The sequence below is a fragment of the Ostrinia nubilalis genome, chromosome 24 (genome assembly GCF_963855985.1).
Source record: "Ostrinia nubilalis chromosome 24, ilOstNubi1.1, whole genome shotgun sequence".
Taxonomy (NCBI): Eukaryota; Metazoa; Arthropoda; class Insecta; order Lepidoptera; family Crambidae; genus Ostrinia; species Ostrinia nubilalis.
In genome coordinates, this window is record NC_087111.1 from 4,822,684 (window position 1) to 4,839,748 (window position 17,065).

The window sequence follows — 17,065 nt, forward strand, 5'->3', positions numbered from 1 at the left end:
TTCCTACAGATTTTGTGTTGCTATGACTCAACTGAGTATTTTTTTATTAAGCGACTAGTAAATTAATTCTTAATTTACAGTTTATTGAATGACTGATTAGATGATGTTTTTGCAAATCAATGTTCATGCCTAAACGTTAAATGCCAGATTTGACTCTACTATTACTAACTCAGTTATAATTTATAACTACTTTTGGTTAGAATTATTAATCTAGGTATCAAAAAAAGGTTTCAAACGCTCAATTTTTGTTCTGAACAGTTTATCTTGCAGCATGCTTGCTCCCTCTGCTATATCAACATTGTTTTGCTTTTATAACTTACTTAGACGTAGCGTGGGCAGGCCTCCTACTAAGTCTAGGTGGACCGACGATCTGGTGAAGGTCGCGGGAAGAGCCTGGATGCGGGCAGCGCAGGACCGTTCATTGTGGAAAACCTTGGGGGAGGCCTTTGTCCAGCAGTGGACGTCATTTGGCTGAAACGAACGAATAAACGAACTTACTTAGTAGTCTAGATTTACTTTTTACATAATTCTAACTACCAATGTTACCATATCACAACAATCTATCCTGTTATAAGGCTATATCCCTGATTATTTCGACAAATCTATTGATTATGCGGCTCGCAACCAAAACACGTAGTACCTACATCGTCAATTTAATTTGCTAAAACTTAAATTAGTCGCACCCAGATTTATTTATTTATCAATGCAAAACACTTGTAAGCTTACAGAGCAGGTCCAAAGCGCTTACAAGCTTAAAAATAAAATAAACATATCATAGATACATCGATGTGTCATTTTACCAAGCAAAGCTCGATTCACACATGTCAGTGAAGTTCACAGTTCCGTCACGGTGTCCGCTCAGTTCAGTATCAGTGCTACAGAGTTGCGTCAGTAAAATATTTTGAATATTTAAAAAATGTCAGCGAATTGTTTCAATATTCTTGTTCAGAAACTATGCAGTAAGTTATTTTGTTTTTGATGCCGCGGCGGCGTCCGTGATCCGACAAAAATATCGTCGTCAACGAATACGTCCGTGATTGCCGGTGTCGGCACTGACACTGAGAGCACTGTGTCGTCACAGACACTGACAAGTGGGTATGCGTTCATAGAAACTGTATGAAAGAATATTTCGCACTGTGCCGGTACTGAGCCTGAACTGTGACTTCACGGATATGTGTGAATCGGCCTTAAACGTTCCCCGCTCGCAAACAAGCTAAATATAGGCCACCGCCCCTCTATAAATCTATGTTCTGCAAACTTTCGTAGATTATACTAGATGGTGGGTATAGCAAGGGAACTGGCAACGGGATATAGCGATCAGTGATGCAAAACTTTTTGCTCTTCTTTTGACGTTCGATGAAATTCAGTGTTTATGTGTCATGAGTACAAAACTGATAGTAGTACTATGAGTATGATACATACTTTGGTGATTAGTATTGAGAAATACGAGTAAGTACGTTTGATTCAAATTCAAACGTAGTTTAGTTGAATTTCAACATTTTAGAATGAGTTTCTTGCGCTGCTTCTCAGAATTATTTATTGGTCCTCCATAAAATGCCGAAACAATGGTAGTGTTTAAATTATACAGAGACATGTAAAAGAGCTTTCTATAAGCCTATTTGCAGAAAATAAATTACTTTTATGACTTATAAGACCAATCCTAGGCTGGATCTTAAAGTTAAATTCTACTACCAACTTCGTTTCGTAGTTAATGTCTTGAACTAGCTTAAAAACTTATCTACAACAATATCTCTTCTAAATTACAATGGAATCTCTGAAACAAAACCTTCGCCCCTTCTACAGGGTGAAATTTAAATCATTGGCATCATTTTATAATTCTTAGATTAAAAGACTTTACCAAGGACTCTACTCATGATACCTACTTATTACATTCCCCAAATACAATTAGTTTTTTGTTCTTTATTTTTACCATTTATTTGTATTACTGTGCTCTTTTAGAGAGTTTAAAACAAGTGTACAGTCAACCACACATCAAACTATTCATTTTGTTGCAATGTAACAGCTCTTACATCGAAATAATCGGTAGTCTTAAGATGCCACAGTGATTAACTTAATTATTTTAACTCATTGGATTTGTCTCACAGTTTGGGCAATGTACTAATGACAATGTATCATGAGTAGTCTTATTTAAAAGGACAACAATTTAAATTTCACCCTGTATACTTTCTCACCAATCAATACCCAATGCAAAGCTTTAAGACCACGTCTCGTTAAATTTTCACAAGTTGTCAGTAACATTTTCATATCTTTCAACGCGAGAAATTGTTTCACGAAGTTGTTATCCGTGGATCTTCCAGGATTAATAATGGAGGCCTGGAAATCCCCCGTCTCTGGAAACTTCCAACTTCTTTGTTCCAAAATTATGTTTGAGTTTGGTTTTAATGAACGTGACTTCGAACTCCGTTGTAGCATTTTAAATAGGTTTAGGAACTTTCAACTTTCACTGCCATCTGAGGATCGGGAGAGTGTTCATGCTTAAAAAACCTATCATCATCATTATGCCTGGATTAATGTTTAGGTAATCAGTTTCAAGAAATACTTGGGGGAGACTTGTCCAGCAGTGAACGTCATTTGGCTAAAATGAACGAAACGATCAGTACACTAAAAATATCTGTCGCAAAATCCAATATACCATGCGGTTTGTGACGAGCACGAACCAGCATAAAATATTAATTTAAACGATAAAATGTGTCCAGTTTTTTGGGGTACTTATTGTTATTAAATAATTAGGGTAGTTCACACCATTCTAAACTAAACATCTTTCAAAAACACTCATTGTGGCTCTGAAAATAGAGATTAAAATAAAATTTTAAGAGCTTTGAAATCAATAAATAGTCAATTGCTTTGCAAACTGGCTTCATAAAGCTCCTTTTGGTGTGCAAATCTATGGAAGAGTCGTGTTTGATAGCTTATAAAAAGTATGTTTCCTAGTGATGTGAACTAATTACTATCTCCTATAAAGCGATTGTAACGTTTCATAGAGATTGTGTCGTCAAACTCCATCTAGGGCATGCTTCGTAAGTAATTGGGGTTCAGTAATAGTATCGGATGTTGTTAATTAAGTTTAATAATTGAGTATCTATTTCGTATAGTGGTTTGTCTACATCAGCTATGAAACTGCGACCTCAATGTTCAGTTTGCTCACCAAAAAGCACTTAAATTGAATATTTAACTGTGTTGACAGTATATACACGAATGGCGTAGAGTTTCAAATTAGTTCAGGAACCAGTTCACGGCTATTTCTAACTTAAAAAAATACGTTTGCTCTCACTAATTCTAACTGGAAACGTTTCTAGTTATTGTTATTGTATGAAAATTAGTTGCGGAATTGCTATCGGGCCAGGTGAGTCTCACAGCACTTCTGCGAAGCTTAATTTATAAGAGAAATGCTTTAGAGAAATGTTTTTATTTTATTCTAGAACATAAATTTGCTTAGTTTTGTTTGTAGCAGATTAACATCATTCTAGATCTAGATCAATGGAAAGTACCATTTAGGTTTTGAGTCGCTTATGAGTATTTACAGACTATGGGTTCCTTTTATATTTTGAAATATAAAAGGAACCCATAGTCTGTAAATTACCAATAATATTACCAATAAGCCTGTGTGTTCCCGAAAAGGAAACAATCCTTAGTCTTCAAGACATGACTGAACAAGCATCTTTTGGGCAAGCTCGCTGCACTGCACAGATCGGCTTATTGCGGGACTCAGTAAACGGGTTATTATTAGTAATTAAAATAAGTACGTATGCTACTAAACGGGTTCCTGCAAAAAAAATCTGTAAAAATCACAAAAAGTTGCCGAGGGAAAGGGCCCTTAGGGAGCTCTCAGACGAGCGACAGTATATCGGCGACTATCGCCAATAATCGCCGACGATATTCAAAATAAGATCGTTTTCGACGTATCACAAATGCCGCCGATGGTAGCCGTCAGTCGCCGATGCATCGCGTCGCGACTCTCGAAGTCGGGCAGTCACTAACGTATAGTGAGAGTGTCAACATGTTATGACAGCGAAAGGCGCGAGCCGAAGATTGTTACCGACATTCGCCTACGGTCGCTGATCGTCGCGTACCACTATCTCAAGCAGTCGCCGACATAAAGTCGCTCGTCTGTGAGCTCCCGTTGCGCAACTCTCGCCGGCAACCATATTTTATATTAAAACAGACATTAGCCCAAAAATAGCGGTGTATCCAATATTTTTGTTGCTAAACGAGACGGTAACCGCAAAGCAAACAGTTTAAGCGAATGGGTTCACAACTTGTTTGCGAAGCGACGTCAACAGGCTTTGTTTTCTCTGGTTTTGTAGAGACGAAAAATATGTATTACTAAACACAATGTTTGCAGTGTTCAATACATTGATACGTCACTATTTCATCCAAAACTTGACCACTGGAATTATTCGTTTAGTAACGTAAAAAAATAACATTTAGTAAAAGGTAAAATTTTTGGAAATAAAAGTAGAAATAATTAACTTTTTTAAAAAATAAAACCGACTTCAAATGCGTGAACACAAAAAAAACTAAAAATTAAAAATATTGCGTATAAAAAAGTTCATCCCCAATTTTCCACCCTTTGGGGGTGAAATATTTTCTTCAAATTCGCATGAAACCACCCTTTTGATAATACCTATTCAACAAAAAAATAATCGTTCAAATTGATTTATAATCGGCGGAGATATTGCGTATAAAAAAGTTCATCCCCAATTTTCCACCCTTGGGGGTTGTTTTTTCTATTATTAAATTTAAATGGGACCACCCTTGAGGTATTACCTATACGCCGAAAAAAGATTTGTTCAAATCGGTTCATAATTGGCGGAGTTATCGCGTAACAAACATAGAAAAAAAAAAAACATACGGGTCGAATTGAGAACCTCCTCCTTTTTTGAAGTCGGTTGAAAATACACTTGCTCGTTACTTTTACGCCCGTATTCACAAACAATGCTTGCTTAAGTGAAGCAGCAAATCGAACGCACAGTGTTGAATAGAGCTCTGTGATCGGTTCGTGTGACACCCTGTACGTCCACGCGCACTGTGAGAACTCATAGTAATGTTTGTGAATACGGGCGTTACTCTTGTTGAAAATTCTCATGACATTTGAAATGTGCTCTTTCTCGCATCTTAGGTTTTTATATTTTCTACATCTTTTTATCGGTTTTTCGTTTTTTGTTCCCCCCAACGCATCGCTAAAATCACATCTGCGTTCTGTTCCCAACTGGAGCTACGAGTATAATAATCTACAGTAGCTTCTCTTGCTTTATTCTGAAATGTTTAACTTTTCCCCGTGTACAGGATTTTATTTTTGTTATTCTGCTATATTTATGGATCATGTAAAAGAGATGTAGCTTAAATGGAATTGGAAATATTTCATCATGGAGTAAGATATGTTTTCAATCGAAGATTTTATAGTTAGTTCTATAGTTATAGAATCATCTAGCTGGCATCGTCCATCATTTCAGCCACAGGACGTACACTGCCGAACAAAGGCCTCTCTCAATGATTTCCAGATTGAACGGTTGATGGCAGCCTATATCCATGCTACTGCCTTTATGAGGTCGTCTGTCCGCCTTATGGGTGGAGGTACCGGAAAGCGCAGCGTGCGCTTCCGGTACCTGGCCTCCACTCCAGAACCGTCAGTTCTGTGTACTATGTGCCCTGCCCGTTGCCATTTCAGCTTGCTAATCCGTCGGGCTATGTCAGCGACTTTAGTTCGGTTACGGATCTCCTCATTCCTGATTCGATCTCGTAAAGAAACACCTAGCTGTAATAGGTGCGATTTTGCAACAAAAATGTAAAGTCGGATGTGCCGTTGACTGTACCTTTAAGGACGTAGCACACTTATCAACCCGGAAAGGGATCGTAACCGTATCAACTCGAGGCGGTCAGTATTATTTGTATGAAACTCCATACTGCAACGCAAACTTATCCGCACCATAACGTAAATGCCTCGCCTCGTGGTTGACAGCACGCGAAAGGCGATGACAGCTCGCGAAAGGCCATACGGTGTTGATCCATTTCCGAGTTGATAAGTCTGCTATGACCTTTATACGTAGGCGTCTCATTAAAAGCCACTTGCGTAGGACTGTCAATATAATTTGTGCAACGAACACCCGCGCACACCCACCACTGTACATAGGAATACGGAAAACATGAAGATGAATCTATGGTCAGGGTTTCCCAAACTGTAGAACGTGAACCCCAGAGGGGACTGTGACAACGGTTTTCAGGATATTTCAAGGCGATACTACAGTCATATGATAGTCACAGTCATAAAAGTAATTTATTTATTATTGCATTTAAGCTTTTAAAAAGCGCTTTTACACGTCACATTATAACATTAAACTCTACCAAAGCTTCAAGTTAATAATGTGGGACAGTGTTGGGAAGAAGCAGCGCATGAACGCAGTCACTATTGTCAGCTTCTTTTTCAAAGTTTTACCAAGAGTAGACATCATATTGACTACGTACTGTAATAGGTAATACTGTAATAATGTACCTACTTTTTTTAAATAATCATGGCTACAATTATTATTTAAAAAAAACGAAATTAAAAACAAAATTAATTTTGTTTAAAGACTTGCTTCTTGAAATTATGTCAGTTTTGTGTGTCTAAGAAAAGTGTAATATCTTTGAGAATTTACATTTCTATCCATCAGAATGTTGGGAAACGCTTAACTACTTGCTATTGAAAGACGTCATATTGAAGACTCTTTCCCTTTTCCAACAAACAAGGTGCAAAGGAACCGTCAATATGAATGTAGGTACCTATAATGGTAACCATTAAAATGTAAAAGGCACCTACGACGAACTTAGATAGGCCAATTTGTTAAATTAAAAAATGGTTGTTTAAATATTGAAAACTTAAAATTACAATTTGTTTCACGAACACCTTATTGTATGGCAAAAGTGAGAAAAGATGTCTCAAAAACATTTTAGCTTTAGTGGGCGTCATAAAATGAGGGGTCCTTTGACTTTTTTAACTCGATAAAAATGTAAGTAAGCATGTCAAATTAAGTTGGAGTGTAGACGTTTCTCTGAATTTTCCTTCTAGAAAACCTTGGTCGTGATAAAACTAAAAGTGGATTATTTTTAGGTAAAACGTTTTTCGTAATGTGGTTTTTCTCACAATTACCTCTAAAGGTTGTTAAATGGTGGAGATGTTTCTTCGTCGTAATAAAATAATTTAATTAGTCAAGAAAATAAGGCGTATAAATAAGAGATATATTGTAGGTAAACTAGCTTTCCGCCCGCGGCTTCGCCCACGTGGAATTTTTCGGTTTTTTATATAACCTATGACACAGCAATAATGTTGCTTCTATTGGTGAAAGAATTTTTAAAATTGGTTCAATAGATCCCGAGATTACCCCTTACAATTTAACAAATTATACAAACACACAAACTTTACCACTTTATAATATTAGTATAGACATAGTAGTCGTAGTGATTTCGAGATCTTTACTTAGGTATTATGTATGTATTATTATTAGGTATATTAGGTAACTTTAGCCGTAAGACCATTAAGAAGAAAATTAGATGTAGGTACCATAATTTTTCATTGCGTTGACTTTTAAATGCCTAACTTTAAAATACTGCAAGTAGAGCCACAGAAAAATGACTATTTATTGTAGAGCTTAGTATTTCATATTAAATTGTACATTATCTCTAAGCTTTCTTAAGTATCTATCAAGTTCAGACTGACATGGCAGACGAACCATGGACTGATCTATAATAAGTAAAGTAGCTATTCTTCTTTTTCTTTTTGATGTACAGAACCCTACAAATGGAAATGACGCACCGTTCCCCACGGAAAGAAACTTTTAAAAGTAATAACACTTAGTTTGTTTCTTGAAGAGTTATCATAAAAATTGGTGAACCAATAAAATACTTTTTCGTAACTCGAGTTCAAAACAATAATCAGGTCACCTTCCTTTGAGACTTAAAAGAAAATTTCGCAACTTCAACCCACAGTGTATTCAAAATGTTTATCACCATTCCCGTGCAGTATAAGTGGTGTTTTTCTTTTTTTGTGGGATAATTTTGAAGTATGTATCTTTCGTCTTTTGTTTTTCAATGTATAGTTTCTTTTTTCAGAATAGTAGGGCGGGTTTTACCACAGATGACTAGTTACTGGTTTTCCTTTTTTTCCGGGAGTGTAAGTGGCCAGTGTCTGTTTTAGTTGACAAATCCATTTGCGCGGGAAACCAGACTGCATGGTGTTGCGATTTATTCCTCTTGCAAGACCTTATGAACCTTACAAAAAAATACTTACGTGAACATAATATTTTTCTCCTTAAAGGTGTTCATACGTTCACTATAAAAGCCGTACAAAATCGAGCAAATCCGTTAGTAGAAGCTAACGTCTTGCCAAAAATATAACATAAGTAAACTATTTAATGAACCCTAGTATTGATATACAAAAAATATAAAGTTAAATGTCTGTTGCTTGTGTACTCAATATTAACTTTATTTTTGTAAGATTGACAAGACAAGTGTGCTCAAATCGAGAAACACTGTTTTTAAGGTAGTTCTATTTTAACATTATCAAATGCAGCTTCAGTTGTTTGCTGAGTATTTTTGTGTTTTACCAAGTATATTTTTCTTCTTCCAGAATTAAAAGAAGCCTTGCAGACGGCCAGGACCCAGGAGATCAGGATACCGTTCGGTGTAGGAGTTGCTGGACTGGCTGCTCAGACCAAACACCCCATCAACATCAAGAACGCTTATGCTGATCCCAGGTAATTCCCCCTTAATTCTTGCCCTAGTAAATTAGATAGGGTCGTCCAGGTCGTCCTCCTGCTGTGAAGATAAAATGACCCGTAGATGATGAGTGTTGACTCATCATCATCATCTCATCGAGTTGTTCATTCTCATTATAGACGACTGATCTCTCTAATTTACCAGAAAAGGGACGCCTATTAAAGAGGATGGTCCTCCAGCATTGTTAATATAGTATCATAAAAGTAGCAGCTGATAAAGGTAGCAAGAAGGCGCTGGATGCAGGCCCCTGCCAACCGGGTGATGTGGCAATCATTGAGGGAAGCCTATTCAGCAGTGGACGTCATGTAGCTGAAATGATGATGCTGTGTGGAGAATATTTAATTTTGATCGAAGTAAATAAAGAGGTCACTGTTAGTCTGCTTAAGAAAATGGACCAGCTTCTTCTTCAGCTCAACCTGCGAGGATATCGCCTATGTGCTAATCTGATGTACAGTCGACAGCATGTCAACGTAAACACTGTGGTATCTTACGTAGTTGCGATAGGGGCGACTTTGCAATGAAAGTGTATAGCTTGATGTGCTGTCGACTGTACCTACTTATAAGCAGTAAATATTTATAACAGGGATTTTGTCGTTAAGAAATTACTATTTTACATTTTTAACAAACATTGATCTAATTATTTTCAGATTCAACAGCGAAATCGATGCGCGCACAGGCTACAAGACGGAGCTGATACTGTGCATGCCCATCTGCAATTATGAGGGTGAAGTGGTGGGCGTGGCGCAGATTATCAACAAGACTGATGGTTAGACCCATCTTATACTATTTATTATTATTATTTACTACAGAAATAGCTTTTATTTCGTAGATCGTAGAAAGTAGTTTCGTAGAAAGGCGATCTAATCAACAGGCTTTGCCAAACAGAACAGTTTCTAGCGCGCCGTAAAGCGTAAGATTGATGGTAGACCGACTTTATACGATGAAACTGCTGAAATGGATTTTATTTCATATGCCAGAAAGAGGGTTTAGTTAACATATTGTTATGACATATTGTTATGTGTCAAAAAAACGCATTCCAAGCGCACGGTATACCGATTAACCTCTTAAGCGCTGCGTTCACATAGCGCTATGACGCTGAGCTAGCTGAAGCTATAGAGTAGAATCAGAATCACTTATCAATTCGCAATGAAATGGAAGCTGTTACATGTTTTTTTGTCTGTCGACAATCATAAACAGTGTAACCTTACCTATTCCTATTTTTCATCAGGCTCAAAAGAGTTCTCCCCGCGCGATGTCGAAGTCTTCCGCCGGTACCTCACCTTCTGCGGGATTGGGATCCAAAACGCGCAGCTATTCGAGTCCTCAATCCTGGAATATAAGAGGAACCAAATCCTCTTGGCTCTGGCGAGGAGTATATTCGAGGAGCAGAGCAACCTGGAGTGTTTGGTGACCAAAATCATGACGGAGGCACGGGAGTTGCTGAAGTGCGATCGGTGTGCGGTGTTCATATTGGACACGGATCATTGTGAATCGGTGAGTTAGTTTTTATTTTAGACAGTATTTGATGAAGTGACAGTAATTAAGAAGAAGAAGAAAAATTGATAGCACCTTTTGATTAATTTCGTTGCGGGTCCAATGACAGTTTAACTTTCCCCCGGGACAAACTTGACCTTCATTGGTTGGGTTTTTATAGCGGTCAAGCTGTAGATCCTGGCTACACAGGAGTTGCAGCGGTGGGAACGGGAGGTGGGAATAGTCCCCTGATAGCACCACTGAATAATTGATTACATTATGATGAACTGATAATGTTCAAAATGCTACGAGGGTAGCAAGCTTATGACGTCACAGTAACAGAACTTATACAGTTTGGGTCTTCAAAACAGAAAACAGATTTCTATGTGAACTATCGTTTAGAAAAATTGCGCCTGGAATCATTAACGGTGCCAACTATCCAATCATATACATACCTACGTATTATTTATGTACCTACATACATTTTTAAGAACACAATATTATACAGTATCAAACTTCTTGGCACCAGCTGATTTGTTATGTTCAACCAAATAAAATGAGGTTTCGATAAATTTCCATTTCATTTGCTATATCTTTGCAGATAGGAATGATTTAAACAAATATTAATCACCATTTAATTTTACAGAGTCACTTGGAGAGGATAGTCCAAAGGCCGGGTGGTAGACCTTCCACGACCCTAGCGCTGCCGCCACCAGCCCCCACCCGATTCCACACGCTATTCGAACTAGGAGCTCAGCAGTCCAGAACTACCCTCACTCCTCGGCATGACTACCGGTCGACACTAGCATCTATAGCATTGAAGGTATGTCATTAAACATACCACACTAATTGTGCTCATCAGCTCCAAGTACAATTCCAACAGAGTTTAGCAGTCTAGAGCAATATGCCTCGGGCAAGATTCACCGGCTAGTAGTTGTCTTGAAGATAATTATGTCACTAAACGAAAATAGTATGATCAGACTGCAGCCTTCAAACAATCTGGCGCCGATCCCTTACCAGGGATGGATTCCCTCAAGCACGAGCATGGATCAACACTAACCCTGAAGCCAAAAGTAAGGTTAGAATAAAGGTCGGGAGATCAACCACAATGGTGTTGCCCCTGTGCAATTTTCTCTTTTTTCTTGCTTTTATGTGCTTTTCTATTGTCCTTGTAGAAAAGGATGCACGAAAGCGAATGAGTTCTCCACTAAAAACCAGTGTCAAGACATCGTGATGATGTCCCTTCATTGTTCTACATGTTATTAACTTCATTGTTGTAATAATACCTATAGATTGTGTTGTCCCACCCAACAAGCAAAGTACCTAGTCCTATATAAAAATTGCTATAAAAGTAGTCCTATACCTAATAAGTAAATTTGTACTACCTATCAATAAAGATTTTATTCATCAACCTTACCAATTAATCCTATATTTTCAGGTGGCCCAGTCCAACAAGTCACTGAACATAACCGACCTAGCTGACTGGAGGAAGGAAAACAAAATGACGGCGTCCGACCCGGCGGCGGACGACGCTGCCGAAGTCAGGACGATGCTGTGCATGCCGATCGTCAATGCCAATAAGGACGTGATTGGCGTGGCGCAGCTTATCAATAAGGTTTGTTTAGTTGTTAGATGATCTGGCGAACTTCGTACCGCCAAACCATTGAGTTATAATGTACTGCCAAACAGACAATTTTTCATTGAGATGGTACAGTCAGTGTCAAAAAGTTCGTGACGCCCAAAGTAGCCAAAAAGTTCTCAACGCGTATTTGTTACATAAGGTTATGTTGTCAACTTTGGGTATCATCATTTGACGCTGACTAGTGACTACGTCGCGGACTACCCGTATTAAATACACTAAAAACATTACCCTCCTTTTTGGAGTAGTCAGGTACAAAGTAGACTGTAAAAGTTAACCCACGGTGTCAGCAATTTCCATACCAAACATCAAAATCCATACAATTATTATTCGTCCAAGTTCTTGAGTTATAAATTGTCTAACTAACACGACTTTGTATTTACAACTTTCTATTCATAAAGATATTTTAAAAATCGTTTTTCATTTCAGGAAAATGGCTCCCAATTCTCAGACGGTGACATCTCGATATTCGAGGCGTTCGCCATCTTCTGCGGTCTCGGCATCCACAACACGCAGATGTATGAAAACGCTTGCAAATTGATGGCCAAACAAAAGGTAAGACTTCATTACTCCAGTGAGAACTAAGAGTATCTGTATTTTCTTTATAAAAGCCGAAGAAGCAAATGAAAGAAAGTTGAAAGCTGAAAATGAGCTGGTAACCTAACGATTGCAAAATTTTATGAGACGACAAGAACCCCTCGATTGTGTGACATTAAAAGTGCGAGGGTTGGCCATCTCTGTCTTGTCACACAATAGCATATAGCACACTCAAATAAAATAGTACCAAATTTTCGAAATACTATGAAAACACTAATCGAAAACCTAACTTTCCGAAGACCCATTTTTTGTAAGATTTACGTAACATGACAAAATCTAAAAATCCTACTGTCACATCATAAACACAGTCAAAACGAAACCTAACCTTCTGAAACCTAACTTTCTGAAAACCTAAAACTTTATACAATTTTCGAAAACATAACTGAAAGAAATAAAAAATCCAGGTTCATTTAATAATCACCAACGTTTTACAGGTGGCGCTGGAATGCTTGTCGTACCACGCGACGGCATCCACCGAAGACACCACTAAGCTCTGCCAAGATATCATACCCTCAGCAGAGATATACAATCTTTACAGCTTCCAGTTCCATGGTGAGAACTAAACCAATATTAATACGGTTATTATAAAGCTAAGGTGTTTATTTGTTTGATCGCGCTGATCTTAGGGACTAAGAGTATCCGATTAGAAAAAAATGTTTTGTGTTGGATAACCCATTTACTCTATAATCTATAATATATAATCTCTATATATATATCTGGAAGCTATACTCGTATACCATCATGCTACGGCCAATAGGAGCAGAGCATCAATGAAAAATTTTGGGAAAACAGGAAAAAATATTTAAATCATTTTCGCGCTTACCACAACGCTAAAATTACTCAAAAGGAGAGACTTACGCCCGTTTTCACCATCAATCACTATAATTTTTAACCCATATTTGCCCGGAGGCACGAAAACGACCAAATGGTACAAGTTCTCTTGCGATGCCTATAAAAGAAACTTAACTATGCCAAATTACATAAAAATCTAAGACTGAAATAGTTTTGGGCATAATTATATGGGTTGTGACCCCTATGGTAACACTTAACAGGCATTTTGTTTTTTAAGGGTCACTTAAAAAATAGGGGTTGATGGTGAAAACGGGCATTATTCCTTTAGCCCCAAATTACAAGTTCTACAGATTACACATGGGATAATCTGCGCGGTAGTAGTAGCGGTAGAAGTCCATTTGCCAGACCTTTAACGGTTTCATTTTTATTCCAGACTTCGACCTTTCTGATGAAGATACATGCAGAGCAACGCTGCGAATGTTCCTACAGTGCAACTTGGTTGAGAAATTCCACATACCTTACGATGTACGTCTAATTTACTTACTCTCACTTATTGATGTTGGTACTGAGTAGCAATGATTGATTACATTGTTCAGAATTTAGATAGTTTTCAATGTGATGAAAAACGCCTCTCATTTAATCGTTTCCTAATAGCAATTGCAGGTTTCGAGCAAGATTTAAAAACTAGATTCACTTTGGTGCTACTATTCGGTAAAGTCTGACGCTTGTGACCTCAGTTATTACTGGTGTCGTCCAAGGGTCGATATTTGAACCTATACTTTTTACTTTGACTTCATCTTCCTACTTAATAGGATTTCAATAAAAACTTACTTTGTATGAAAACTTCTAAAATTCTTAACTATCATTTGATGTTCTTTTAGGTCCTATGCAGATGGATCCTAAGCGTCAAGAAGAACTACAGGCCAGTCAAATACCACAATTGGAGGCACGCTCTCAACGTCGCACAGACCATGTTTGCGATGCTGAAAACAGGCAAAATGGAAAGGTTCATGTCAGATCTAGAAATCCTGGGACTACTAGTCGCTTGTCTATGCCACGATCTGGATCATAGAGGAACGAATAACGCGTTCCAGACAAAAACTGAGAGTCCGCTGGCGATTTTGTATACGACGTCCACGATGGAACATCATCATTTCGATCAGTGCGTCATGATTTTGAACAGCGAAAGCAATAATATTTTCCAGGTTAGTAAAAATATAGTTTTGAGTGCTTACTTGTGATAATTAAAAATAACTTTGTGTCCCTTCAAATTGAACATACTTTTGAGTACATAAGTATGTCAAATACTTTTCATGAGATCGCGGCCCTCCCGCAGATTATTATATTTCTGTAAGTAGAGACTGATGTAACTATAATTATTATTTCACCAACTAACTTAAAATCTTAAAATCCAGCCTAAAAGCTTTTGTAAGTACCTGAATGTTAATGAACATCCAAAGAAATTTTAATTTAATTCATGGTTAAGTACACTTTTAAGGCTATACTTTAACAAGTACGTCAACAATCTTTACGGTTTAGGTGGTGCAACTAAGCCTAACACTTCAAATTTCAGGCCTTATCTCCCGACGACTACAAAGACGTGATGAGGGTAGTTGAGACAGCGATCCTGTCGACCGACCTCGCGATGTACTTCAAGAAGAAATCCAAGTTCCTAGAGCTGGTCGACAACGGGGAATTTGACTGGCAAAGTCAGGAGAAGAAAGAGTGTAAGTAAATGGTCCTTGTGAGACACACTCCCGGTTTTTGAATTGAGCTTTTAAGCTTGAGTGTGCTCATTTTCTATCATACCGATATTGAATCTATTGACGTCTTTTAACCCCACTTCATCAGAAGGAGGGTATTGTTTTTCAAGTTTTGTATATTTTCTAGCCAAAGTTAAATATTTAGCTTGAGAAGCGTCGTTAAATTCTTGTCAATTATGAAAGTGACACTATATATCGATTTCCCAAACCGTTGCCCGAATTCTAGCCTCATCATCATCGGGTCATTCAGTCTTCACTGCAAGAGCAAGACCCTATCTAATTTACCAGTCAATTGGAGGGTTTGACCTACACTTCTCACGCTGGGTAGATGATTTAGAGAGCCCTGATTATCACATTTATTAAACTCCCTTAGTCGCCTTTTCTACGTTACACATCCTAAGCCCACAAGATGTAAAACATATCGCCCCCCAAAAGATACTGCACTTCCTAAGGGATGCAGGACTCGGAGGCGAACTGTAAGGAAAATAGCGGCGATCACAATAGATCGATAACGGTCGCAGTGACTTTACTGAACTAGAATAGCCGCTCAACACAAATAAAAAAATAGTCGCCTTTTACAATATTCACGGATACGGATATCGTAGCCTATCAGTTACCATCAAGAGTGACCAGCAATAAAGTCCCATTAACCTTTCTTTTTAAACCATTTTCACTAACAAAACTGTATTTCCCAGTGCTCTGCGGTATGATGATGACAGCGTGCGACGTGTCTGCCATCGCCAAGCCTTGGGAAGTGCAGCACAAGGTGGCCAAGCTGGTGGCTGATGAGTTCTTTGACCAGGGCGATTTGGAGAAGCTTCAACTCAACCAGCAGCCCATCGCTATGATGGACAGGTATGTAATAATAACTTTAACTCTTTATACGGTAGCGGGAATATACCCTATAATTATTTGATTTTATTATCAGTATCCAAATTTTTTTAATAAGCTCTACAGAAAAATTTAACAATACAACTTTATTTTAATTTTTTTAATCGTGGTATTTTTCGCGAAAAAATCGCAATAGCACCTAGTGTTAAGTCTAGGATGGTACATAACTGCCCTGTAAGTGCCTTTCACTCTCGCCTCGAAAAGGCCCGGATTATGGTGTTTGGGAAAGACAGTAGCTGGCAGCGAATTCCAGTCCCTAGCTGTTCGCATTATAAAAGAGTTATCGAATTCTCTCTATTGTCTATAACATTAATAGCTCAAAGCTTGCTATGGAGCTCAAAGTTGCACAGCGTGCTATGGAGAGGGCTATGCTTGGTGTTCTTTGCGAGATCGAATCAGAAATGAGGAGATCCGTAAACGAACTAAAGTCGCTGACATAACCCGACGGATTAGCAAGCTGAAGTGGCAATGGGCAGGGCACATAGTACGCAGAACTGACGGCCGATGGGGCAGAAAGGTTCTGGAATGGAGGCCGCGTACCAGAAAACGCAGCGTGGGACGTCCACCTGCAAGGTGGACCGACGACATCGTAAAGGTAGCAGGGAAGCGCTGGACGCAGGCCGCTACCAATCGATCAACATGGAAAGCATTGGGGGAGGCCTTCAGCAGTGGACGTCCTATGGCTGAAATGATGATGATGATGATGAACCCTGTCCAGCCAACGGTAACTAACAATGCCTAAACATTACGATTCCAGAGAGAAGAAAGACGAGCTCCCCCAAATGCAAGTGGGCTTCATAGACATGATATGCCTGCCTCTCTACAAAGTGTTATCAGACACGTTCCCATGGATTCAGCCGCTGTACACCGGCACCATGGACAATAGGCAGCGCTGGCAAGACCTGGCTGAGAAGGTGGAGATGGGGCTGACGTGGATCGACCATGATACTATTGATAAACCTATAGAGGAGTTTACTGGTAAGTTGATTTTGTGTTTGAGCATTCTTATGCCCGTTTTCACCATCAATCCTTAATTTTTAATTGACCACTATGGTAAAATATAACAGGATGTTTTGTTTACATTGGGGTCACTTAAAAATTAGAGATTGATGGTGTGAACACGGGCATAAAGTTATTT

The 17,065-nt window shown here is 38.4% G+C and overlaps 1 protein-coding gene across 1 annotated transcript in view; it reads left to right on the forward strand.

Annotated features, from left to right (window-relative positions):
- Positions 1 to 17,065, forward strand: part of LOC135083896 (cGMP-specific 3',5'-cyclic phosphodiesterase-like) — a 127,630-nt gene that overhangs the window by 106,036 nt on the left and 4,529 nt on the right. Inside the window, exons 5-16 of the mRNA XM_063978651.1 lie at positions 8,624 to 8,750; positions 9,420 to 9,538; positions 10,001 to 10,266; positions 10,892 to 11,068; positions 11,684 to 11,860; positions 12,314 to 12,439; positions 12,916 to 13,033; positions 13,707 to 13,798; positions 14,155 to 14,478; positions 14,847 to 15,000; positions 15,732 to 15,891; positions 16,685 to 16,905. Of these exons, the coding sequence (XP_063834721.1) occupies positions 8,624 to 8,750; positions 9,420 to 9,538; positions 10,001 to 10,266; positions 10,892 to 11,068; positions 11,684 to 11,860; positions 12,314 to 12,439; positions 12,916 to 13,033; positions 13,707 to 13,798; positions 14,155 to 14,478; positions 14,847 to 15,000; positions 15,732 to 15,891; positions 16,685 to 16,905 (2,061 nt within the window). The remainder of the gene's footprint in view (positions 1 to 8,623; positions 8,751 to 9,419; positions 9,539 to 10,000; positions 10,267 to 10,891; positions 11,069 to 11,683; positions 11,861 to 12,313; positions 12,440 to 12,915; positions 13,034 to 13,706; positions 13,799 to 14,154; positions 14,479 to 14,846; positions 15,001 to 15,731; positions 15,892 to 16,684; positions 16,906 to 17,065) is intronic.